The 27,183-nt window shown below is 44.7% G+C and overlaps 1 protein-coding gene across 2 annotated transcripts in view; it reads right to left on the bottom strand.

Moving 5' to 3' along the window:
* LOC146861008 (6-pyruvoyl tetrahydrobiopterin synthase-like) overlaps positions 1 to 26,168 on the bottom strand; it is a 78,684-nt gene extending 52,516 nt beyond the window's left edge. The window contains exon 1 of one of the 2 annotated variants that reach the window (XM_085644967.1): positions 25,747 to 26,168. In XM_085644967.1, the coding sequence (XP_085501093.1) occupies positions 25,747 to 25,859 (113 nt within the window). In that variant the 5' untranslated portion in view covers positions 25,860 to 26,168. The remainder of the gene's footprint in view (positions 1 to 25,746) is intronic. The other variant, XM_085644969.1, reaches the window with a different exon arrangement.
* Between the last annotated feature and the right edge of the window lie 1,015 nt (positions 26,169 to 27,183).

Genomic DNA, 27,183 nt, shown 5'->3' with positions numbered 1-27,183 from the left:
CCGGCAAAGCTTTAAGAAAATCTTGGTTGACATGAATTAGTTGTTTTTAATGTATATTGAACTAACAAACAACTGTTTTTCTGCTCATCTTTAAATTACACAAACATCGCCACCATGTGGCAGCTGTGAGAAGTGCAGGTTCAGGTAATTAAGTGGGAGTATTGGCAATTAAAGGATGAGCAATGGAAACCACTGGCTCGAATTAAGCAATGGTGTTGCCTGAAAGCTGCTTGACAAACAAGGAGCTCTGTAGTAAGTGCTTTTTAAACCCATAAGTTATTTCTAAACACGGGCGCCCCCGAGGTCAGAGCTAGGTGCTGCTGCACCGGTTGCACCACCCTAGAACCAGCCCTGCTAATATATGTACACACCTATAAATTTGTGTGCACCTGCACCCCATGTACACTACTTGTGAACCCTGGTCATCTCTGAACAGGAGATTCAGAAGTGTACTGGCACAACGTCCTCAGTGAATAGTGAGCATGAGTGTGTTAATGCCATGTAAGCTGGCACATGTAAAAACCTATGAATTTATGTGTACCTGTAATCCAAATACACTACTTATGAGCTATGGCTGTCTTCGAACGGTGAGTAAACGTGTGCTACAACAACGTCCCTCACAGAACATTGAGCAGGAGTGTATTAACACAATGTTAACTGACATACAAACAAACGTATAAAATTATGTGTGCCTGTAACCCAATCACACTAAAGCACTTTGACGCCTCATCAGGGATAGTAAACGCTATATAAATGCAATTACAATGTAATACATGTGAACCACGAACATTACTGAAACGTGCGCAATGTGTTGGTGCACATGTACAAACGTTTGAGCCCCTGTCTTGTATCCCTGGACACAATATGTGTCCATATGTCAAAAGGTACAGGTTACAAACATCTTGAACTGCCTGCCCATTGGCTGACATGCAAAATCGTTTCTGTTAGGTTCCATGCTGTCTTCACTGTTAATGGGGTTATTATTTCAACTTCCCCCCATATATTAAAGATAGCGAGTCCACTGGAATATCTTTGGAAGCCTAGCAACAACCAGTGGTGATTCTGGTGATGCTGGTGAATGCTGTTTAACGAGCCAGCAAAAACAGGCAAGCATGCCCAGGCACTCGCCTCTCTCCTGCTTTGTTGTGGAATCACGCTGAGCCGCGGCCCTCCAGTCAACACTCCCACGTGGAACATGGTCCTCTCCAGTGCTTAATTTGTAAAAAAAAGAAGTGGCAGGGCTCTCGTCAGGAAGCCTCCACAGTTTGCACCACCCATTGCCGCTGCCGGCGTTGCCAGTAAACAGTACCTACACAACTACTAACCAGCCCACTGCTACAAGTGTGACAATTCAGACTATTCCAGGCCCACAAAGCTATGAAAATGACTATGGCGGCAGGCAGGTATTAGTTGTTTTTAAAGTATACTGAATTAATAAACTTTTGATTTACTGCTTATCTCTAAATTATACAAACAGCCAGTGGTATAGCGGGGGGGGGGGTTTGGGGCGGTCCGCCCTGGGCGGCACAAATTATTTGGGGCGGTGGGCTCCTCCCGCTCTTACGTGCCATCGCGGGGGCGGCAATCGCCCACCCCCCCCTCTATATTGTGGCTGTCGCCCCTACTCTTCAAGCGGCCGCCGAAGGGTGGCAAACGCAGGGACCGCCACAGGTGGCCATAGGGCTAGCTACGCCACTGCAAACTGCGTCAGAAGTGCTGGTGTTGAGAATTAAGTGCCGAGCACCAGAAACCACGGAAACCACTGGCACATATCAAGCAGCTTTGTGCCTGCAAGTCTCAAAAGCCCCTCACCTCGATACCCTGAGAAGATTCAGTCGGCCACGGCACCTGGCTTCAGTTGACCATAGACCCAACTGTACCTTGGTGTGAGTTGGAATGAGTGAGAGATGGCATAAAGGGACGATGAGCCCTTATTGAGGTAACCCCTAATGTGCGAGCAGTCAGGCAGTAGGCAGACTAGGGGCGGCTGGCACGTATATGCACCAGTGTGGAGGGCAACTAAGTGGTGGGTGCATGCATACAGGCAAGGCTAGTGGCAAATAATAAAAAATAAATTCACTTGCCTTGCCTTCTGCATGTCCAGCGTCCTCCTCGATCCTGCCCCTGTTGCCTGCACAGGCTCCAGCTTCCACGAAATTCCACAAACCAATCCTAGCGCTACTCCCACCACCATGAGAGCAGCGCCAGGATTGGATGGAGCGCCCTGTATGGACACTCCTTCAGGTTCTTTTGGCCTGTGCTTGGTCTCCACCCAGCTGTCTAAGACAGCTGAGTGGAGAGCTGCAAAGTGCGCATGTCACTTTGGCTTGCTCAAGAGAGCCGGTCAAACTGTCATGCGTACTTTGGAGGGTCCATCTTACTCATCCAGTCCTCTATGCTGCCAATCGGCAGCAAAGGAGGACATGCCCCCATTTATCCTGGCTGGAGGCTGCTACGCGCTAAACATGAAAATTAAAATGGCAATAAAATCATTTCATTGGCATTTTATTTTTCATGTGTAGCGCCGCTGCAGCGAGCGGGGAGATGGGGTGACACCCTCTCACTCTCAGAGGGAAAATGTAGCTATGAAACAAATTGTGGGAGATAAAAGTACAACTAAGGTGCGTTTTGCCAGTAAAAGCAAAAAATCCTAGGAGACAACCATCAAATAAGAGCAATTTCAATTAGAACCCAAACCAGCCATAGGAAATTCATAAAGCAAGGACAGACTAGATTTGAGGTCTGGAGATCAGGTAGTCGTGCACAAAATACATTTTCATTTAAATCTTATTAATCTTATATATTACAGACAGCAAGCTGGCCATCACGTGTTTCACAACATCTAGGTCGCTTCTTGAGGGCCAATTCATTAACTTTACAAGAATTATTTTTTACTGTCAGAACAGACCGTGAATATAACTAGGTTAAAGACGAAAAGAATAATAATACAAACAAAAAAAATCATAACATTAGAATCACAGGTGAGTACCTCAAGCTAAATTATACTCTCCAAATACCAGTAATGGACGTTGTATTATCATTAACAAAGATGTGCCAGAGATAAACCCATATAACCAGTCTGACGAAAACCTCACTATGGTGTTCAAGCTGTAATCATCTACAATCAAAAGTCAGAGAGAAGAGGTAGCTACATCTATTAGAGCATGTACAGTTTCCTACTTTGGTTGTTTATGCCATATGAGGATACAAAGTCTTCCAAAACAAAGTGACACCAAGAAAGGAAAGTGGGAACAAGTAAACCAAAATACGATACCATGAGAATTAATGAGAAACCAGTGCATCTAAAGCAGCAAAGTGAAATATGTTGATACAAGCTCAAAACCAAATTATAGTACATGAGAATCAAAACGTGTTACCCAGAGTTCACAATTGAAGAAAACCTTTATATCAAAATATACAAAAAATATATATATTGTACCCAATGAGCTATTAAAACTTCATTTCTTTGATTGCCATCAAGTGGACACACTCTGATAAAGACACAATTAGAAATCTGAAAAAACAAGTAAACAATTTTCAGTCAGATACAACAGCTCAACTCAGTGATCCTTCATGAGGGAAATTGAACAATGAATCTGATACGTACTAAAATAGCGAATTGGTTTCATATATTGTTCGGAAGTTGAAGTGGTATTCTGTTTAATCAGTCTCAACTAACACGTGGGTCAAAGGTTAAGTCATGTTTGGGTGTCACTAATAGAGGTCTCAAAGTAACTTAATAGGCTAAGATATTGCATAACGCCTGCAAAATTACTTAATATTTTAACTCAAATTTGCTGACTATACATACAATAGGGAGTGCCCTCGTTGCGATTAATAGGCGAACAACCTTATTCAATGCAGCAGTGGTATCGGTAGTAAATTACTCATGAATAACAAAAGTCTGCTATAATACAAGGATAATGTACATTCCTATTTTAAGAGTATATGATGTCAGGGTTTAACTTTACCACAAAATGCTTATTCTATGCTTAACTTGGATTATAGCGCTTTTTTTTTACCACGTCCACTATCATTCTCATAAACTTACACAATACCGAAACAATACCGAAATCGCACTCTTTGCAAGCTCAAAATCACTTATGACAAACTCATCCGAAAACCAACGCCTTACCGGCTCTGAGGCCTGACCTAAGGTGTCTCGTCTGCTTCAGTTTTACACTCTCCTGAGCCGTTGGTCCGATGCCTAAAGCATCACCTGCACATCAAGTGTGCACTGAGCCCTAATACAAGCAAGGAATGATGGTACAACATCCCTAATGAGGCTTTAGTTCAGCCCTCACACCCATGGGCCCCACTGCAAATACACCTGCAACATCAATGCTACCTACTTCTCTGCCCACTCTACTGGGCATCGCTCCTAGGCATGATGTCCAAAGCAGACTGTCTGCCCTTTGTGCCAAAAAAGATGAAAAATACACACACCTCACCCCTTTGGTGCTTGGGACCTGTTCCTGCACAGCAAGGGTGATCTGGGCTGCAACACTAATAAGGAGAATGGGCCCACACCCCTCTTTTTCCTAGTAACACATCAATAATTGGGTTGGAGTGCCCCCCCCCCCCAGTGTTAATACACCTGCTACTTAAGTTAGTGATGGCCCCTTAAATATTGCAACTCCACTTTCAGTGAATATCCCTGAGGAAATGGGTAAGCTGTCTTTGTCCATTTGTCAACAAAACAAATTAAATCCCATATAGAACCCACTTCTATGGGCCATCTCTTTGATGCGATCCATGGATTTAGCTCTTTAATGCTTTTTCCTGGGCCACTGCTCTGAAGCCCGAGAGGTCGAGACGATCAATCAGGGTTCTCAATATGGCCCTTTTGGCCTCCTCCCTATCTGTAATGCCCTGAACGTCTCAGGATCGTTTAACAGACACGATAATGAGAACGCAACCACTTGTGAAGGTTTAGTTATTTTAATGAAGGCAAAAATAATACAAGGAATAAACAAAGGTTATAGTCACTGGAATCCTCCAGGCTAAGTACGTTACCAGCCCACAGCACGGATGGTCCTAACCGTCCTCTGCATATACGCCGATCCCGGCGTATGCCAACAGAGGGCAGAAATGAAATGGCCGACAATGCCAATCGGTAGGCTGTGAGGGGCACGAAGAGTGTTGGGGAGAATCGAGGAGTCAGGGAAACACCCAGCCGGGGTCTCTACCTGAAGGGAGCAGCCGCTCAACCTCTTCCTCAGACTGCACCGGGACGCGGAGTCACCTCCTGGTGATACGTCACCGATACCCCAATCACAAGCAAAGAAGACTGAACCGAGAGCAGCCGCTCGATCGATCCCGTGGACTTCCGAGTCTGTAACGCGGCAAACACCTCCTGGTGTGCGTTACAGCTGGCAGTCCCTGTATCTCTGGTCGGGCTGGGAGTTACGACTCCAACCAGCAAAAGCGCCACTGCGCTTTGACTCAGCCGAGTCAAAAAGCGAAGCTCAATGGTTATCCGGTAGAGCTTCCGGGTCCTTCACAGGTGACGATGGGGCAAGACACGGCCCAGGGAGTAACGACTCGACCTACCTCCGTTCTTGCCTTACTGGAGCACCACTCCGGAACACTGCTCTTCACTAAGCAGGTACATCGGTGTAAACACAATATCCGACAGCGTTGTACCTCCCGGTTCCTCCCTTTATAGGGCGTGTTTTCCTTGAGTTATGTAACAGCTCTCCTGTTTACATAAGGGTGTGTTTTCCTTGAGTTATGTAACAGCTCTCCTGTTTACATAAGGGCGTGTTTTCCTTGAGTTATGTAACAGCTCTCCTGTTTACATAAGGGCGTGTTTTCCTTGAGTTATGTAACAGCTCTCCTGTTTACATAACCTCTCAACCGCTAAGCATCCTGGGAGATGTAGTCCGTTTTCGCTGGTTACCGTTTTCCTCCCCTCGCATGACAGGAATTCTTGACACTATCACTTCCTTGACTCAACTGAAAGGACAGCAGCATGTAAATGTAGGTCGAAGTTGGTCGGCTGTATGGGGACCAAGGTGCCCATGGGTTTCAAAAAGTGCCCATACATTTTGTTAAAAAGAACCATCCCTGAATTGTTAATGGAAATCTGGATATATACAGCAAGTGGTTCTGTCGGGAATTTTATCAATTTCTTTGCTTAATGTACATAATACAGTGCCCTTTGAACTTTGGACTTTTCAAAGGTGTGGAACCAATTTTCCACTGATAGAAAGAATTTATCAATCTCTTTGCTCAATGTAGATAATACAGTGGCCTTTGAACTTTGGACTTTTCAAAGGTTTGGAAACAATTTTCAACTGGTAGAAAGACAATATTTAAATACTTAGAATTTTTTTGAAAGATTCGGTAGAGAACACACCGTAAACAACACGAATTTTGTCAAAAATGAAATATTTACTTAAACATTAAATGGCTGTCAAACAAGCCATACAGATACGGAGGAATAACAGTGACCATAGTGCAGAATATGTGACTTATGGTGATAGGTGAAGTACAAAGTGCTATACATATATAAACAACATAAATGTCACAAAGAATAAAGGGACCAACAAATTATTTATTTGCCTGTCCATGTATTGGCACATGAATTCACGACCCTAATGTTGTATTGTATTTAGGTCAGAGAGACTGCATGGACTAGGGTGATGATCACGTCAATCCGGGATCCTATATACGTTATTGATAGAGATCCATTGGTTATGATTAACCGGGACACTTGTCAAGAGGAAACGGACACAAGAGGAAGCACCTCCTCAGTCTCAAAGATCACCAGCGGCGACGTTGTTTGAAATCTTCTGCCACATCTCCAACCGGCTGGTGGAGTACCCGTGGAAGAAACTAAACTATTTCAGACCACAATCCTTGGATGTTGGCTACTAGGTTAATCATAACCAATGGATCTCTATCAATAACGTATATAGGATCCCGGATACCCATTCATTTAGGGCTGTCAACCCTCCCCCCAGTCCTGAAGAAGACCCGCCTTTGATGTATAATAAGCTACACATATACAAGGGTCGAAACGTCGACATGATCATCACCCTAGTCCATGCAGTCTCTCTGACCTAAATACAATACAACATTAGGGTCGTGAATTCATGCGCCAATACATGGACAAGAAAAGAAATAATGTGTTGGTCCCTTATTCTTTGTGACATTTATGTTGTTTATATATGTATAGCACTTTGTACTTCACCTAGCACCATAAGTCACATATTCTGCACTATGGTCACTGTTATTCCGCCATATCTGTATGGCTTGTTTGACAGCCATTTAATGTTTAAGTAAATATTTCATTTTTGACAAAATTCGTGTTGTTTACAGTGTGTTCTCTACCAAATCTTTCAAAAAAATTCTTAGTATTTAAATATTGTCTTTCTACCAGTTGAAAATTGTTTCCAAACCTTTGAAAAGTCCAAAGTTCAAAGGCCACTGTATTATGTACATTAAGCAAAGAGATTGATAAATTCTTTCTACCAGTGGAAAATTGGTTCCACGCCTTTGAAAAGTCCAAAGTTCAAAGGGCACTGTATTATGTACATTAAGGAAAGAAATTGATAAATTCCCGACAGAACCACTTGCTGTATCTATCATAAACACCCAGGTTCTGAGGGACACAGGGTTACCATATTATTACCAATGGAAATCTGGAGGCACCTATGTGCGAGAGTGAATGTGGAGGGGTCTAAGTGCTTTTATTTATGGAGTCACTTGGAGCATCACAATGCCAACCATTTATTATTTTCTAAAGTTGCTGTAAGGATGCTGAGTTTCGGAAGGTGTCTTTTTAATGGACTCCTAAAAATGTCTGCACGAGGTGCAATCTGGTTAGCTATTACTAATATGTATTCTTTGAAATAACTTTTTTTTATCATATACATGAAATTATTGTGTGACAGTCTACCTAATACTGTGTGTAATACAATTTTAAAATGACAACTTACATATGCACAGTGCTTTCTGTTACAGGCTGGACCTTCATAGCACTATAAGTACACAAGTCACTATTCCGCACTGCGCTAACCAGGATTCAATTCTGTGACCCTCTGGTCTCTCAAACAGACATCTGCAGTGATCACATTAAGCAATGGAAGTTTCATCGCGTAAAACAGTGGATTTTCCACCATTCAGTTTAATTTGCATTTATTTTTCATTCATGGTGTGTGTATTATTTTATTTGCAGTTGCTGTGAAGATAAGAAAACAACAGAATACTGATAAAATATTTTTTTGTTTTTTGCCATGATTCTGACCCCGCCACCACAGGGCTCAGGATCACAGTTCCTATTTTTTAATGCATTCGACAATGTAAAAAATGTAGCATCAGCCCAAGACTATCTTTTTTGTCCAAAACATGAAGCCGTATGTGTAAAACTTTTTAATTACTTTAAAGAATCTGTGTATATATTTTAAATTTGTTATATATATATATACATACTTATTTTAATTGGGTAAATTAACTTCCTCGCTTGAGAAAATCCTTTGAAGTACTAGTATCTTGCTTTTTAAATTGTCTTTTGCACATTACTAGCTGCTATTTATTGCTAGGCAAGGGATATGTTGAGTATATGTCCCTCTCTGACCTTTCGGTTATTCCTCAAAATTAATTGAAGTGGAATTTTACTCCTAATGCATGGCTTTTTGCATTGATCTGGCTACGCTTAGTTATTCTGTTACCATGCTGCTATTCCCTAAATCGTACTTGAATAGGTTGATATCTACTTCCTTTTTTCTACATTTGCATATTTAGGAGATGCTTTGTTTCCTTTCTCACCTGTTAAATAATTGTAATCATTTTTTATGCGAATAGAATTTTGATATTGTTTGTTATCTCATCCCTTATGCCGCAAATTTTAAGCACCATCCATAGTCGAACTGTTTACGTGTTGTTGAGGTAAATTTTATGATGGCATGTGGAGTGAGCCTTGTTATGTTTTGTTATCTATAATACTATGCACGTGATCTTATGTGGACCTCCTAGGAGTTCCAAACCTTGAATAAAATATTGAAATGATAATGCATTTCACCTGCTTCATTGAAAATGAAGATGGCCAGAAAGCATGAAAAATAAATAAGGTCGGGCTTCCAGGTCATCTTACAAGTAATTACTTAGGCAGGTGCCCCCCTCCCCCCCGCACTCCCCTAGGAATACAGCGATAGACCCCAGGGTCTGCCTCCAAGTTTGAAAACCTGTGTTTTAGGCAGATTTGCATCAGACACGGACAGACATATGCACTGTTTTGACATGTTTAAAGCAAAAGTTACATATCATACATAACCAATGTAGAGGACCAATAACCATGAGCTGTGCCCAGGCCCAGTTTGGTTCCTCGCCACATAGGTACGGACCATTCCCTGTGCTCTCTGCCCATTGAGCGTCAGCTTCAGGTTATACCAAGGGCTGCTGGAGGCAGGGAACAGTTACTTCAGATTAGGGTATTTGAGCTACAGGACATGAAGTGTTTTGAGTGTGAATTCTGAGGTTCTATGCTACAGTACCTAACCATAAATGGTGAAATGTAATTTTTGGATCATAATTTTCGCATCTTTTTGTGCTCGGTTTAAAACCCATGTTTTACAGAATATACATCATGCCTATAAATTATTTTCTGTAATTCGTGGAAAATAAATTAATCATGTGGATTACAGACTTCTACCAATGAAAAGGCTAGAAAGTATTGTAGCATATTACAGCCTGCAGTGGTATTATATAGAAGGGATTTCAATTCTGTTTCAAAAATGTCATATAAAAATAGATAGATAAAATGCTCTGTTGTGTTCACATTTACAAACCCCACTGCCTCGTGGATCATTATCGTGTCACAAGAGCCCCAAATTGGCATTATAAAACTGGCGGGTGAGTAAACTATAAACTTTTCCGTGTAATTTTTCAAATGCTGCTAACACTACTTTTATCTGACTGACGCTTGCACAATCGGTTGTCATTTTATGAAATATTGGATTGCATTTACGGTTGTTGTCAAACACTTGAAACCAAATGTATTTTAAACGTTATGCTTGTCATTGCATTTTGCACACTAATTCCTTTTACCATTGATATATCAGTGAAGCTTCTATTGCAATTTGAAGTTTTTAAAAATGTGTATTGCTGTCGTAATTTTGAGGTGTTCTTTTAAGGATATTTTTATATCTAAATAAAGTATACTACTATATAAACTTTTCCAGTTTAGTTTTACATCCTTTTAATTCTGTTCCCTGCACTTTAATGTCCTGTGGGACATCCGTCTGCAGGAAACTGTATTCCCCACTGTCACTCAAGGCTACAGGCTCTGGGTGACACGAGAGAAACACAATAGCCATCACCAGAGAAATCGCAAATGTTCTGCTTACTGCTGTCATAAGTCCTTCCCCCCGCAGCTTCAAGCACTAGAAAGGGGGAGGTACCTGGCTCATTGGTACAGGTAAAACGTGGCTGGTGTCCAACCTGCTCCAAGCCCTGTGCCAGAGCGGTTTGGGTCTGGCCATATAAAGCAGCAGAAACGTTCTGGGCATGTTTCTGCTATTTTACACATTCAAATATATAACTTTAATAAACAGTTGATTATTCTTCATCCTCTGTACGTGGAGGGATATATCACTGTAAAGCGCTCTGATACTTTCATGGGTCATGTTCACCCTATATAAAACTTCTTAAATAAATAAATAGTTGCGCAATAGTGCCAAAATAGTTAAGGGAAAATTACATTTTTCATAGTGAATTAAAAATCAATTTGCAGTTAAACTTTAGAAATATTTAACAAAAGCTCAACAAATTTCAAATAGCCTCATGTGAGTGGTGGTTCACATGTACATTTCCAGTATTCAACTTAACATGTGCTTTGAAAACTGACCTTAAAAGAAGGCTTAATTGTTCTAGAAAATAATATTGCATGTACGTGCCCTACACTAAAAAAAACCATGGAAATGAGACATATTCAAACTGGGCAACTTTCATGTCCTGTGCGCTACTTCTCTCTGCTAAGTGTCTGTCATTCATTTATTACAACGTTTCCAATCTGAGTTAAGGGAACGATGGATGCGGATTACAACACACACAAAATATATTTCTAAGGTATCGAAACACATCATTTGAGGTTTTTTGGGGAAAAATAAACACATTGTGCCGTTCAAAATCCTTATCTAATTCTGACTCCATGTTATTCCTGAATAGTTAATGTTTTGCTGTATGGCTATGATGTACTTTTTTTTAAAACGGCACCGTAACCAAAGTGTGCCAGTACATTTCATCACAGTTTCTTTCTCTTCATAAACACCTACACTCACGGAACCTGCAACATCTATTCAAAATGTGGGTGTTATTAAATAAATATATAATAACCTTTGTTAATGTATCACTCGCTATGGTATATATTTTGCTGTTTTGTAGCACTGTAAACGACTAGGGCTCAAATGAATCCATACAGCGATAACCATTTCATCAGTCTCAAATATATGTATGACTTAACTGTTATCTGTACAGCGCTCCGATACCCTGATGGGTCATGTTCGCGCTATTTAAAACTCCGCAAATAAATATAAGGATGAAATGCTTGAATTCAAATCAATGTCAGAAACATACAACCATCTATATCTGCATGATGATCACCCAGGGGCATAACTATCAAAAGTGCAGCAGGTGCAGTAGCAGCCTGGCCTCCACTGCACTCCAAAGAGATACAAGGGGCCCATGTTCTTTGCTTGCACTAGGACCAATGGAAATCTTGCTATGTCGCTGAGGTCATGTAAATGTATAAGAATCTAGAATGTTCTTTAGTTATCCTTACATGAGGAAGCAACAGTTCCTTTGTTCACTTTTTATTTGTTTGGTTTTTGTTACAAAGAAGTACGTTCTCAATGTATGCGCATCTTCATTTACTTTTCTTGATATGCAATCCTCCTTTTCAGATTCTTTCTGTTTTTTGTTGTCTCTTTATTATCTTGTGGTGGGATCATGCAGTGTCTTTTTATTATGCTTGGATTGTCTCGGGATAACCTGCTGTTCATTTGCACTTTGGGGAGGGATGTGATAACATTGCCTTTCACCCCTGTTAATTACACAACTGTGAACCAGAGCGCTGCTTGTTAATGTGAACCTTAAACTGAGGGTGTGGCTGAGGGCCCATGTGAAGCATTACAAAATAGACAAGGGCGGCTCCCTTTCCCTCAAGCCCCTCATCTAGAACCAGGCTTGCAGCCTGGCATAGACTGATTCTGCCCCAGCCCTAACTGTCCTAAAAGCAGGGCTTTAAGTGGGCCGGGTCTGTCCGGGTCTGAGCACCGGCAGTTTTTTTTTGGGGCCCTCGAAACGGGTCTCTATCGGGCTCTATTTTCGTGGCTACTAAAGGTAGTCCGTAATTTATTTATTTTTTCGGACCCGTTTTGAGGGCCCATTGAATATTCTAAGAACTTTCCATGCATCCTTGTGCTTTTTTTCAACCCACTTGCACTGCATTCCTTTATAATGCATTTCAAAGTAAATTCTAAGAACTTTCCATGTATCCTTGTGCTTATAAATGCCATAAGCAGCGCGCCTTAGGAGTTGAGAAGTTATTTTAATGTATTTACTGGCATGAGAGCGAAACACTGTCCAGAAGAATGTCACGTGTTTTTATTTGAAGATATTTCAGAAACATAAAGACTCGAGTCACAGTATCACATGATACCATTAAAGGGGAAGTCTGGAAATGCGTCGCAAGTCCAAATCCTAAAATCAGAACCCCTTCTTGGATACAACCAGACTTTTACAAGAAAATAGATCTTTAGAGCTAGACATAGTTAAATTGGCACCATGGGTTTCTCGGTGTAGTAATCTGCCAGAAAGAAGTGGTTTATAGACGGTACATAATCGCACATTAAAGTGTCAGTTGTTAAAGAGTTTCTCTTATTTCCTTTTCCTCTTTTAACTCTAAATTCTGACACAAATCATTTTTGCTTCCATAAGATTAAACTCGCACATTTTCCCGGACGAGGTCAAATAAAAAATACATGAATCTTTTGTGTGTCGCTTTAGAAGACTGGGTTCTTGACCCCGGCAGTATGAGAAAGATCTGGAAGGCGTTCAGTCAATACTGTCCTTCCTGGGACACCGGTGTGACAAAGGAAGGTGTCAGCACCTCCTCGAGCTCTCATTCCTCAGGCCTCCCCTTGGTGATGGCGGCGTCGGCCGTGACTGAGAGGCTGTCAGGGGTAATCGGTGGAGTGGCTCTGCGTGCGCGCGCCGGACAGTTACGTATTGCACTGCAGGCGGCTCTCTAGAAAAGAGCGGGAAGGCAGTCTGTGGTATTCACTGGTTACGTAGCGGATATTCCCTGGAAAGTGCTTAGTGGGGCTCGTTAGGACGTCTATAGAAACAGGGGAAGACGCGCGTATAAAAAGCCTTTTTCAGTGAGTTAAGGATACTTATAAGAAATTCATATAAAAGGTTGGGGCAATCTGCATGTTAGGCTTCCGTCATGTACCCAAATTCTTAAGCTGTATGTTTGGCATCATCTAAATTGTGTGTGTTTTAATATGCCCAAGTCGCGTCGCCCTTATATTCTCGACATCGCGCAAGAGGGGAGTAAGAGCTCCGGAGCCAAAATCTAAAGGAGAATAAAAGACCAATAAAGAGGGCGCTGCGTGTGATATGCTCCAAATATTAAAGTCACTTCAACGTGTAGCACTGAACACTTGAAGACTATATATCATTCTAAAAAAGAATGACTTTAGATCGTGTATACAAATGTAATGCCACTATATGCTAATATTGAATCCACACAAAATTATTCATGTGACACAAACCTGTGCTGAACTACTCCAAGTGTGCCCGAATTGTATTCTGTAGGAATGAACTGGACGCAGCAGGTAGGTATGAGTAAAGTGTTGGAGCAAGCAGGTACAATCCATCTCCCTTAGTTGCTGCCCAATGAGTTAGTGGAAGGAATATACTGGAACTAGAGCTGCACGTAGAACCAAAGACCTCCTCCAGTGATTCAAATTCAACTTGTCGCCAATTATAGGAATGGACTGTACGCAGCAGGTAGGTATGACTAAAGTACTTTATTGGAGGAAGCACATAGAATCCATCTCCATTAGTCGCTGGTTCCAACAGTCACCCAACACCTTTCTCGAACCCCTGTATTCCTGAGCTGAGATCCCGTGAACTTTCCAAGTGGCCTCTGCCAGGTGTGTGCCAGGTAGGCACACCTCTGACAGTGGTTTAACAAGCATTTACAATGCAACGGTCTCGGCATTGTTAAAGTTAGAGCTACTGGCATTGCTCATGACATTATTTTTGTTTGTTTTTGTTTTTAACAATGCCGTTTATTTAAATGTTTTGAAAGCAAAAACATAAACAAAAATAATGTCATAAGCAATGCCAATAGCTCTAACTTTACCAATGCCGAGACCATTGCATTGTAAATGCTTGTTTTTCTCACGGCAGAGGCGGCTACAGGAAATGGAGGCGGGCGTATTTAATGCAATAACTGAATTTTGACAGCTGATCTCGAGGCGGGACTTGGTAAAACAAAAAAAGCCACCCACACAGAGCCACACACACACACACATATAGCCTCCCACACCCAATTTATGAGGACACAGTTCCAAATTCAGCAGCTGTGGCCATAGGGCCACATCCTCTCCCCCACTGAACACCATACTGTCCCACTGAGAAAAACTCACACTGCCTTCATCTACAACGCAATTGCTGCCGGCTATAAACACCTGGATGAGGCTCAATTTAAATGACGCAATAGACAAGAGCAATATGCGGCCTACAAAAAAAAAGTAACATCATCCTGGAAAAAGCAAACACTCATAGGGAATGCAAAATTTAGCAAACCATGTGAAATGTAAGCAGGAACAACATTGTTACCTTAACGCTTTTACACTCACTAATCAGAAATCAGTGAGTGCTTTTGCCTGAAAGGGGCCTTGAATGGTCCCATTTCAATGTCCATTGCTGATATCCTTACAAAACGTTAGCAGTATGGTAAAAAGACCACATCCCTGGACGCAGAGCCGCAGTACACATTTTGGTTTTCCAATCCACACTTTGCAGTACCTCCAGGAATGGTGCACTAGATGCAAGCCCAGGGAAAACAAAGACAAGAAAACAAAAATAGCGCTTCACTGGCAAACTCTGTAAAAGTGGCGCTAATGTCTTTGGGTGTGAATAAAATCAATCTGGCAAGTTTGCTGCCACTCTGCCTTACTTTATTTAGTTATTTTTCATATTTGTAACCTTTTATTCCAGATGCTGCACCTTAGAATTAAAATACGACACTTCCAACAAAAATGATTCTCTTTTTTGGATTCATTTCACAGGGGAGCAAATAAAAGAAAGTAGTAGAGGAAAGAGAGTGAGAACCCTATCTTGAAGTCAAGGCTATGCCTCTGTTCCCAGCTCACTGTGTCTTGGTGTGTTGGGGGTGGCCAGCCACTGAGCTCTAGTGCCACTGCACCTGCTGCACCATCAATAGGTATGCCCGTCCCCAGCTGAAAAAGCATATACTGAAACAGGGGGACACTAGCATAAAGATAGGAAAACACCCACTGGTAAAGGTAACAGACCAACACCACATTCACCATTTTATTACTCTCCAAGTTTCAGCTCAAACACACGCATTTAAACAATAAAATGCCACTTGCATAAAAATAAACTGACAAGGGGATTGGGGGAAGACAAGCAAGGGACTAGGAGGGCTAATACCAATAGAAGGGAGAATTAGGGGGTATAAGCCATCACTGGAACAAGGAGTTACATACATGTCACCAAGACACACACCAACATCAGGTTAGAACTACTACTGCTTTTGAAAGGGAGGGGTGGAGTCTAGAACAGAAAATGACATGCACACCGATATGGAGAATGGCAAAAGTTGGTCACAAGGAGAAAGTAATGAGATTGTTAAACACATCTACAGCCAGACAAGTGACAAGTTGGTCACCAGCAGTGGGCAAAGGAATCTTGTACATTGGATAAGGCAAAAACACAAAGGCACAAAGAGACACACGACAAGGCACTTGGCGAGCGAAACTTTCAAGCACGGTGGAACAAAGGAAAAGCAACCCACTACCTAACACAGAGAGAAACAAAGGACTTCAGCACAAAGAGATACGGACAGCACACTTATACCTGCAGACACGCACTCTACGACTAAGGCATTCTTTTACACAAGGAAAAAGAACACGCAGATAATAAATTAAATACTGAACAATGCTAACTTGGATTTGGTAAGACTGTATAACACAACCATGACAGGAACGCACCATCACTGATAACTAAACTCAATTCTGTGAATACAGAGATACCCATTTCAGTGATTACACCAACCAAACTCTCCAAATACAGCAGAGACTTTTATATTACAGCTTTGGGAGTGGGGAATGGGGTACCTAGGAAGATGTACAGAACTAGTGAATACGCAGTATAGGAGGAACTCGCACATGGTCAGTAAACATCAGTGTGGCACAAGAAGATGCTTTGGGACCGAGAAAGCTGATGCCAAAAAAAGAACAGACACAAACACTGGGGATGGAAACTTCTCCAAACAGAAGGCAAGAACCACACAACTCAAACGGGAAAGAATGAAGCAGACCGTGAAATACTGGAAAAGGAAAAATCCCGGAGAACTATAACAGAGCAGGAGCCCCTGAGACACAAAAGCCCTGGAACATAGTACCAGCATCCAGACTAATGGATGGGGAGCATACTGACCCACCTCTGCACGGCCAGGTGTTTCCTAGCTGCTACCAAGTTAAGAGGACTAGTCTATAGGCCAATCTCCACGCGACTACGGCTCTCTGCATTCACCAACAGCTCAACAACACTAGAAAAGAGGCTATTGGACAGCAATTCCTGGGAAGCCACTGCAGAAAATTGTGAGACAAGTGTGGGTAGCTCAGTGCCATCAGGAATGAAGAGAACGCAAACATAAATCCTTCCCTAGATTAAATGACAAGAGATACCTACCACGACTTGTGATACCTTCACATGTTGCTAGAAAGTTGCATGATCAGACTCCTACCGAAGTAACCCACCCCTAGCAGAAAAGAGTGTGAGAAATTGGGAGTATATGATTAACAGCAGTAAGAACGCATGATCAATTTAGGAACACACCGGCAAGAACTAAGGAAACATGATTAGCGGATAAAATGCTACCAATATCAATAGCAGTAGGGAGCTTAATTGTAAGACTAGACCTCTCCAAGTGACTCTGTAGTCATGCAACTTATTACCATGCTCTGTAAGCCACCGTATACTGCAGAGCAACAAATAAAACAAATTAAGCTTTGTAAAATTATATAGGCCGTGGCTAATATGGCACAGCTTCCACACAGCGAAGTAACGCTTGTGATAGACTGACATACTGACTACAGAGCTACAGAGACACTGTGCGAAGTAACCAGAGCACCGACACACAGAATGAAAACTATGGAAAGTCTCTAAACATACAAATCACAGCTCCAGCCTACAGAATGAAAGCCATCAACAGACCGTTCACACACCCACCGCCACTCTGATCAAGATTGAAAGCTACGGACAGACCGTGCACACACCGACCACAATTGAAGAGACACACTTCAGCAAAGCCCGTGTCAAACCATGTGTATCCTGGCAAAAGCTGCATCACGCAAAGCAGCTAAGGTATGGTAGACCATACACATACTTACTGCAGCTTCAAAACACAGAATGAAAGCTATAGGCAGACTGTACACACACGGATCAGATCATAGTGAATGAAAACAATGGTGAGACTGCACACATAAACACCACGGCACAGAGAGGCCGAATACAAACTATGGACAGAGCAAACCTGCGGACAAAAGCTCCAAAAATCAGAAAGTGTAAGCAATGGACAGACTGCACACATACTGACCACAGCTACGATAGAAAGAAGGAAAGCTCTGGAGGGATTTACATATACTTACCACAGCTCCTGTACAAATAAGGAAAATCATGGATAGAATGCCCATACTGGACATCCCTTAGGCCCGTTTAAAGAATACTCAGGCAGAGTGCAATTGAGACCACGGCTGAAATGCAAAGAAAGCAGGCTACAGACTGCACATACTGACCACATCTCAAACACAGAAAAAATGCTAAAAGCAGACAGTGCACATAGGACCCTTATCAGACGCTATGGATGGCAGTACACATGCTGAATAAATAATAGGACATAATGACCAGTTAGTGGGGGGAGAAGGGAAGCTCTAAACAGGTAGGGCACACAGCCCTGATGCAGAAAGGGAAGCTTCGGACCGGCTCTGCACAATAGGCCATGCAAGGCTTGGAGACCGGAAGAGAGTTATCACACCCAGCCATGGAGCGACAGCCTGGAAGGAGTACAGGTGACCCCAAGGCACAGCTGATAAGTTGTGGACAACAGACATCTTGTACTTCCAGATGGCCAGAGCAGGCAAACCAGATTCAGCATCAGGTGGGACTCCCCGCTCGAAGAAAGCAGATATCACAGAGCATGGGACTACACGTATTCACATCCTGAAGTCCTCCCCCCAGCACAGACCCTTCTTACCTTGTGATAGCCCGCCTCTCCCTTCTCGAACATCATCTTCAGGTTGATGAGGGGCACGTTGTACTTCTCGATCTTGGGGGACGGCTCCGCACCCTCTCCGTGGGCTGTGCCCCTGTCCTCTCCCCCCCCCGTCCTTCAGGTGCTCCTCCATGCCTGGGCTGAACGGCGGCGAGCGCGGGTAGATGAAGTGTCCGCGGGCTCCGGCCGCAGGGCTGACCGTGGCTCTCGGGGTGAAGCCTGCCGAGGGGGGGTGACTGTTCTCGCAGGGTGCCTCGCAGTTGCTGACCCTCGGTCGGATCTCGGAGGGGACAATGCGGGAAGCTTCCTTCGGAGGCGGCTGCACCACCGGGTTCTCCCACCGTTTCTTCAGCACGCTCAAAGCACCCCTCCTAAAGTTTGGGGGGAGGTTTTCGGAGTTCTTAAAAAGCACAAAAGGCAATTGGAGTTCTAAAGAGCGGAGCCGGGAAAGCAGCGCAAACCCTCCCTGCTAGCTACGAGGAAGCTGCTCAGTCCAGGAAGGCAGCTGGGAATGCCACATGTAGCACCGAGCCGCCCCTCAGGGAAAGGAAAACAAGCGAAGTACCAGCAGCAACCCCAGAGGACCGAAGTTGCTGCGGGACCTGGAGAGCAAATTACCCGAGTCACCTCGATGTGCAGGCATTCAACGCTGACTCTACAGCCTCGAACGGCCGAATGTAAAGCTATCGGCTGGGCCTGCTATGTGGGATCTCCGCAGGAGCACAAAGCGGGATATTGTGTAAAACAAGCCCAGGGCACCGGAAGACACCACCGCCTTTCTCCGAGGCAGAGCAGAAATGCCTCGGAGAAAGTCAGCGTCGTTTTCGGATTCGGGGGCGTGTTTTGCTGTTATCTCCTCCTTGAGACTTCTTGCAAAAAACACGCCCCCCGATCCGAAAAGGACGGGGCCTAATCTGAATGACTGACCTCTTCTCCAATGGCTGGCCAGCATTCAAGAGGCCAGCCAATGGAGAACAGGGGAGAAGAGGGGCGGGTTCAAGCCCCTCTTCTCCAAGTCATTAAATCTCTCGACTTCCGGTTCTGCCTTCGGCAGACCGGATGGTCCCGAGACCTAAAAACATTCAGATGGAGTGTTACACTTCTCTTTGTTGGGCTGTACGTGGCAGGGAGAATAGTTAAAGATGGCTGTTCGTAATCTTGGATGAAGTATGCTGAGAATTTAAGTGTCCGAATGACAGGTCCCGTTGATTGAACTTGGAGAACTGTTCAAGGTTTCACTGAACATCTGGACCTGAATAAGCAGAGGCCTTTCCTCAGATCCCCACTGAGGATATATTCAACAACTTAGCCCAAAGCATCTCCTCCGGGTCCCGTTTGGACCCCCTTCCACATGCGATCAGGAAAGAGTTTTGATTTAGACCACGCCCCTACTCGGATAGGCCACGCCCCTTCAAGACATTAACCACGCCCCTTTTAGAGCACCCCAGGTTTTTTTTCCCACTTAAAGCACTGCCTAAAAGACAACACTGAAACGTCAGACTCACACTAATCCTGCCAGCCTTTCAGACTTGAGTCCGACATGTGTTAGACTTTGCCCAAAGCCAGCAAAATAGCACATCGGCTATGTTCAAATATTAGGGCGACCAGACGTCCTAAATCTGCTGGAAGGGTCCCGGTTTTCCTGCCTCAGCGGATTTCACTGAATTAAAGCAAATGTCCCTATTTTTACGGACGGTCAATTGAATACAGAAGGAAGCAAGCTTTGATGCGTTCCTGTGCAGGATTAGTTACCAGCCTTGTCAAGAAATCAGTTTATTAAACACAGATAAAACGCTGTGTAAACGCTGCATTTAATGCCGTCCCCTTAAGTGCCCTGTTGTCTTTTTTTCTATGTTGACCGCTGTCTGTTATGTCCCAATGTACCCATTCATTGATGTGACATTGTAGTCCTGTTTCTATGTTTATGAAATGCCCAGTTTTTGGTTTTCAAACTCTGGTAACCCTGGCAGATATTGCCTGACCCATCGACCGTGCCCTTGTCTCCATGACAACTGAAGGGAAATGGCAGACTGGAGTGAATGCTTGAAGCTGGACTGGTGAGTGTTTCTGCCACAAGGAGAGGGCCCACGGCACTCCAGCTCTGGCCCTAGATAAGGATGGCAGAGGAACATACCTGGACGCATTGGTGCTTTATTTATTATAACTAGCACCATGACACCACCAACTCAGTATCATACTCCTGCTCTGAATCTGCAAGAAGAGTCCCTGTTGGACTTTGACGGGAGAGATCATAGGTGCGGGTACAGGGTGGACATGAAAGGCCGCGGGTACAGGGTGGACATGAAAGGCCGCTGCCCCATGAATGGGGTAGAGGCAAAGAAGGAACTTGGGGTGTGGGTAAAAGAATTTCTGTGGGAGCAAAGTTGGCCATGGCACTGCTTGGGGCAGGTAGCATGACCAAATGTTCTGCAATCATGACTCCTGTCCAGCTGCCCGCACAGAGATCCCTCAGGACATCCATTGTTCCACATTTTACTTTCCTTGCACTTTTAATCCTTACAAGGGACATCCAGCTCTCACTCTTTTGGCCCTTCATGAGCTGTAAAAGAGGAGCCTGCCGGTGGCTAGGGGGGGAGCATCTGCTTTAGGAGCACATACACTGTAGTGGCTGATTTCATGCTATTCAAAAACAGCCACTGGGTGTTTTTTCAATTGTTATTCATTTTCTAGATTTATATTTTTTATTTTTGTACTAGGTAGTTAAGCTTAACATTAGCTGCCTGCAACAAAGAAGTCTGTCTGTTGTATTCTTGCTGTTTTTTAACAGGCGATGTCTATGGGACTTTAAATTTCTACTCCTCAACAACTACTTCAACATGCGCACATGCTGTTCTGCATTTCCCTCTTTGACTAGTTCCTTCAAGACGAACACATGACTTTCAGTCTCCTATTCTGTCCCCGATGCCATTCCTCAATGCGTCCTTTTTAGGTCGAGGACTACCGGTCTGCCGAAGGCAGAACCGGAAGTCGGAAGATTTAATGTTTCCTAGAGTGGCTATTTAGCCCGCCTCTCTTTTTGCTTCTCCTCCATTGGCTGGCTTCCTAAACGGAGGCCAGCCATTGGAGGAGAGAGCCGTCCCTCCAAATAGGCTCCGTCTTTTTCAGATTCGGGGGCGTGTTCCTTGCTGTTCTTTCCACTTTTTAGCCACGCCCTTTTAGAACAGCAGGAACACGCCCCCGAATCCGAAAAAGTTTGGAAGCTCCCATCCGCCATTTTTTATCTATCCTCTGGCTGTGAGGATCTTCTTGCTGTTGCTCTCGCGCGCTGCCCGCCTGCGTCCTCCTCGCTGCCCTGCACACCGGGTTTTCACGCTGTGCTTGTTTTTCCTCCGTTGTGCGTTTTCCCTATTGTGCGAGCCATCCGATAGAACCTAACGGCTCGAATTATGAACTTCGTAAGGATCACGCACTTTGCTTGTGACAGAGGAATGAAGCCATTGTCTTGGAGACGCTCCGAGGTTTTTGTGAACCTTCTGTAACTGATGTTATCAGCAGGGCCCTAGGACGAGTTTCGAAGCTTCCATCCACCATATGTTTAATATGCACGCGCCACTTTTCACGGTGTTGCCCACCCCACCACCACCGCCCCTCGCTCCTTGTTTGATTTGTTTGATAAGCCAGGCATGTTCCAGCAACCGGGATTCCAATGAACCGGTGCTTGTCAATCAGCCAAGACACCGTTCGAGAGTTGCCTGAAGCTCCTACCCTACGTTTCCAGTCAGTATTTCCTAGCGGGAGAGATGCCGGAAATTATCCCGCTCTCCCAACTCCAGCCGCAGCCATCGATGGAGCCCTGAGCCCAGCTGCATCGAAGGTGGCTTGCGCCTTCCAGAAAAGCCTCTGCAACTGCTTGCCACCCCCCTGTATCGGCTTTCGGACGAAACAGGAAGTGTTACAACAGCGGGGCAGGAGGGGCGGCTTTCTCGCCAGCTTCGCGTTCGATCACCGAGACTGTTGTGGTCCAGAACGCGCTTCGGATTCAAACTATTGTAACCTTTCATTCACACGGAGTGCTGCGGTGCGAGCGGAGACAACATTGGCCAGTTACACTTACTTGCAGGGCATTTCACAGCTCGCACGCACGGAGTGCTGCGATGCGAGCTACAGCCGCATTTATGTTCTTTATTTTTGCACAACATTGTAACCGCATGATGTGTGAGGTAATAGTCTAGCATCTAGCCCTGTTCTCCTAGCGTTAGCACACAGAAAGCTGTGCTGCTACACGCATACGGTCTTCAAGAAGGCATACCCAGCTCTTTGTAGGAGGAAAATGAGGACGCTGGAACACAGTGTACCAGATGAGTCGCTGGCTGCCTTTGAAATGTCGCCTGCCAGCTTCCCGTTTGCCCCCCTGGGGAAGAGAGAAGTCGCCGTGCCCCCGGGGAGCCCTGGCTAATTGAGATAAAGTGTGCCGGGGCCCCGCGGCGGCACCTAATAGCCCCAGAGGTGTGCCAGCGCGGAGAGCAGCCGGGTGGCCGTGCCGCGCCGCTCCCCTGCAGTCACCCCCAGAGCCCCGGGGAGCGGACATGCCCGAAAACCTTCTTTCTCCTTCGTTTGCCTAGCTGACTTCTGTGAACCATGCTTCCCAGAATCGGCTGCCCCAGGAAGCGCATCCTGTGTGCGCTCCCTCCCAGCTGTGCAGAGGGATTTTCTCCCGCCTCCCACCCCCGGGGGCGGGTGTTGGGTGTACATCGTGTTCGTTTTGGTTTAGAATAAACGCTCTCCAGGATGCGTTCCCAGCGGTTTGTCGGTGGCACGGGGCCGGGAGCTATTGTTACTCGTGCTCTAAAAATAGCCCTTGAGTTTATTATTGTCTACCAGTCTCTCTACCTCACTTCTCCACTCTATCTCACTACCTCACTATCTCACAACTTCTCTCTCTCAAAACATCACTACCTCACTCTCTAGCTCACAACTTCACTCTCTCTCACTCACTACCTCAATCACTCTCTATCTCACTACCTCACTCTCTCTCTCACTACCTCACTCTCTATTTCAATACCTCAGTCTCTATCTCACTACCTCACTCTCTCTCTGCTAATGCAATAGGTATCACACATGCAAAAAAAAAGCTAATGCCAATAGAAATGACAACGCCATTTATTTAGGGATACAATAATGATTAAAAAAAATGAGCAATTCCAATAGCTCTACCTATAATATTGCCGAGACCATTGCATTGTAAATGCTTGTTTATACTTGTGTGACTTTATAACCACTAAATGCTGTATTGCTCAACTGTCACTCTTATGAATCCCCCCATGTACCTCTTGTAAACGTTATCACATAACATAACAAGTAAAGTGATCTGATACCTTCGGGTCTAGCTAGCGCTATGAAAACCTCTGAATAATAATAATAATCCATCTATTGAGATGCAAAAAGCCATGAATATGCAAATAAAAACCAAGTTGGGGCCCTGTCCTTGGACTATGCCCTTGATGTTTATTTCTGCTCTCATTTCTAAGAATCAGTTTGTTAAAGTGGTAAACCCAGACTGAACCACACTGCAACGTAATGCAAAGTCTCTACGTCTACCATCAAATTACATTTTAGTGAATTTACCATGAGACTTAGCACATCTTCCTTCCCCCAGGTAATATCCAGTCCACTTTTTAATCATACATCTTCCAGCAGGTTTTACATTGATTCTACATTCTCCCAATCTTGCTTACTAGGAAGCAGAAGAATAAGGTCAAAAAGTAATTCCCCAGGGCCACATAAATTTGCCAAAGGGAGGCTGTGATTAAAAGATGTCTCCTGGTTCTGCGTTTCCAACTAGTTCACAAACGGGGTGGCAGTGATTCTGATGGCAAGGCAAAGCCAAGGGGTTGTCCTTCCCAGGAAGTTGTAGGTCATGCCACACTTTAGAATACACTATTTATTGCCAGCATATTTAGGTGAAGAGGTAAAGCATGCTAGTTCCATGGCTGAAACACACCCATTGAACCAGGCCCTTTGGCAGGTGCCGTTAGTCGCAATATCCAGCTGAGTCGAATCTTTTAAGATTGCCTGATTTAGAGGAGGGGGGCTTTGAATGAATCCCCAAAAAGCTCTGCCTGACTTCTAGACCCATTGTTCCTCCAAAAATATTTTTTGATGTCTCTATGAGTGCAATGTGTCTTTCCACGTGCAGAGAGATAGTGGAAAGATGGCCACTCTCGGTTCAGAGGAGGCAGGAGCAGTGAGGGGGTATTAATTGCATAGTATTGTAATTGCAGTTATACAACAGAAGCTGCACGGACAGAAAGATTCAGCAGGAGCAGGAAGGGGGGTGGTAGTTGAAGCCAAGAAGACGTGTCAAAGCTGCAGAATGAAGGCTGTGAGAACTGAGGCAGGGGTAAAGGAGTATAAGTGAAGAAGGCTGGGTCAGTTTCTGGTAGATATGGGAGGCCGAAGCAGAGTGAGTTTTAGAGGTTTTAGGTCGAGCCTGGGCTGCGCATGCGGTGTTCGGCGAGGCATGCTGTACTGAGGTAGGAACTTGAAGCTCCACCCCCTCTCCGCCCACATTTTTCATTGGCTTGTGTCATTGTCCACTGTAAACTGTGGCTGACCGTTGGTGAAAAGGCTTAGTAGTCCCTCCTTAGTACAGCCTTGTCTCATTTTGTAACCTCCCATGGCGACACACCCTGTTACGTGTCTTGTTACTGGGTAGGCTTTAATTAGAGCCTCCCAGCACTATTTTGTCGAACAGCTTTAGGACACGGACTCTCCTGAAGCATTTAAAACAAAATTTACAGTACGCATTTGTAATACAATATCTCTCGCATTTGCAAGAGTTTAATCTATTGGCATTATTAATGACAATGCCTTTTATTTCTCTTCTAAAAACAGCACATAAATAAAAGGCATTTTCATTTACAATAGCAATAGCTCAAACTCATAAATGCGAGACCTATTGCACTGCAAATGCTTGTTGATAAAGAAAATGTGGAAGAGCGCGTTCACGGAGGCTACAACAGCAGTTCAGGCTGGGGTAGGGTGGACTTGGGGGCACTCTCTGTTAAAAATGAATACGGACGACTATAAAGTTCTACTCAACAATTCAGGTCCGGGCCTTTGCAGAATCTTAACATGTGAACATGGCTGCTATTTCTCTCTGGGGGAGGTGGCAGCCATCCCCAGCCCCGTGTCGCTACCTCTTCCGCCCCCACCCCCGGGCTCCTCGGGTGTGCTGTGCTCCTCACCAGTGCAGCCTGTGCGAGGCCGCGAAGCCCATGCTGGCCGAGGCGTCCGTGACCTTGGCTCTGGGCCGCGCGCTGCTCCCGTCAGCAGGGATCTCGCTGGCGATGTCCGGCATGTCTGTCTGTCCGTAGGGAGTTGCCCGCGTCGTCTGAGGGCTTGTGGTATCCTGGGCTCCTTAAATATTCACTCACCCGTAGTAGCCGTGGCCACAACGGCCGTTCTGTCTCACACTCCCTCCGCCCCCAACTTCCTGCAACTTCCCCACATGCCCCACATCATGTGCAGGCCTCGAGCGGGAACATTTCATGCCTTTGGATATACCAAAGCCAAGCGCTCGGCCTAGAAATGGGCGCGACGGCAGCTGCTGTCACATGGGGACAATGGCGGTCTGCTGCCTGCCTGCGCCGACACCAGGCAGTGACGCACGCTATAATTCTGTTAGGCAGGCATGAAAAGGCTCGTCCCCCCATCTCAAAAACGAGTCCCCGTGCGTCCTCAAACCCTGCACTGAGTCGAGAACAAAGGAAGGAGCCAGGTGACAGCCTGCCATTAGAAAATATCCTTGTTCAGGCCTTCAGTGCTTTAAATGGAAATATAGAATTGCAGGCACTCACTAATTAGAGCACCTGCTTGCTCCTGAGAAGTGCCGGTGCTCTCCCATTAAATATGTTGCAGCACTGCTGAGAGGAGCAGGTACTCTCCCTTTCAAATGGAAGTAAATGCAGGTACGCAGTACCGGGCAGTATCTGCCCATTTAAAGCACTTACCTTTTCCCTAACCGCTTCATCGACCCCTGAGAAGACCCCCTGGCCTTCTATTTATTCCCTGCATAGCATGGCCCCAGAGATGACGTCTCCCTTCCACTCTCGGCACAGCTCTGCCCCGAGAGAAGACGCCTTGCCTTCTACTGCCTGCACAGCGTTCCCAGTGGCGTAACGAAACTTGAGGGGGGCCCCCCTGCAAAGCACATGGAGGGGGCCCTCCCCAGCGGCCCGGCCCACCACCTACCACTTTGCCCCACCACCCAAAAATCTGGTATATTTTGATTTGAAACCGCCAACATTTAATGAAATGCCTCTATATTGTCTTGCTCAAAGTTCTAATGTGAAAGTGGGAAAAACTCAACATATAATCTACGCCATTTGTAACAATACTGTCAAAAGCAGATTATTTAACTGAGGCAGCAATCAGAACAATGCGAAGAAGCGATCCAATTGTCTCAGGAACTGCCTCTGGCTAAAGAACAAAGAACTATGAAGGGTCTGAATTAGAATTGATATTAATGGACAATAACTTGAAACTTTGAAAGACAAACCCAAACCTGCAATCCCATAGACTCGACTGACAATATACATGAGAAGTACACAAGATATCACTCCGTATTCTGTGAAATTCAAGAGAAATAGACTGGTGAATTATCTGCGTGCCACACACTAGCG

The sequence above is a fragment of the Triturus cristatus genome, chromosome 3_1 (genome assembly GCF_964204655.1).
Source record: "Triturus cristatus chromosome 3_1, aTriCri1.1, whole genome shotgun sequence".
Taxonomy (NCBI): domain Eukaryota; kingdom Metazoa; phylum Chordata; class Amphibia; order Caudata; family Salamandridae; genus Triturus; species Triturus cristatus.
The sequence above is the reverse complement of the archived record's forward strand: the minus strand, read 5'-3'. Positions and strand labels throughout refer to the sequence as shown.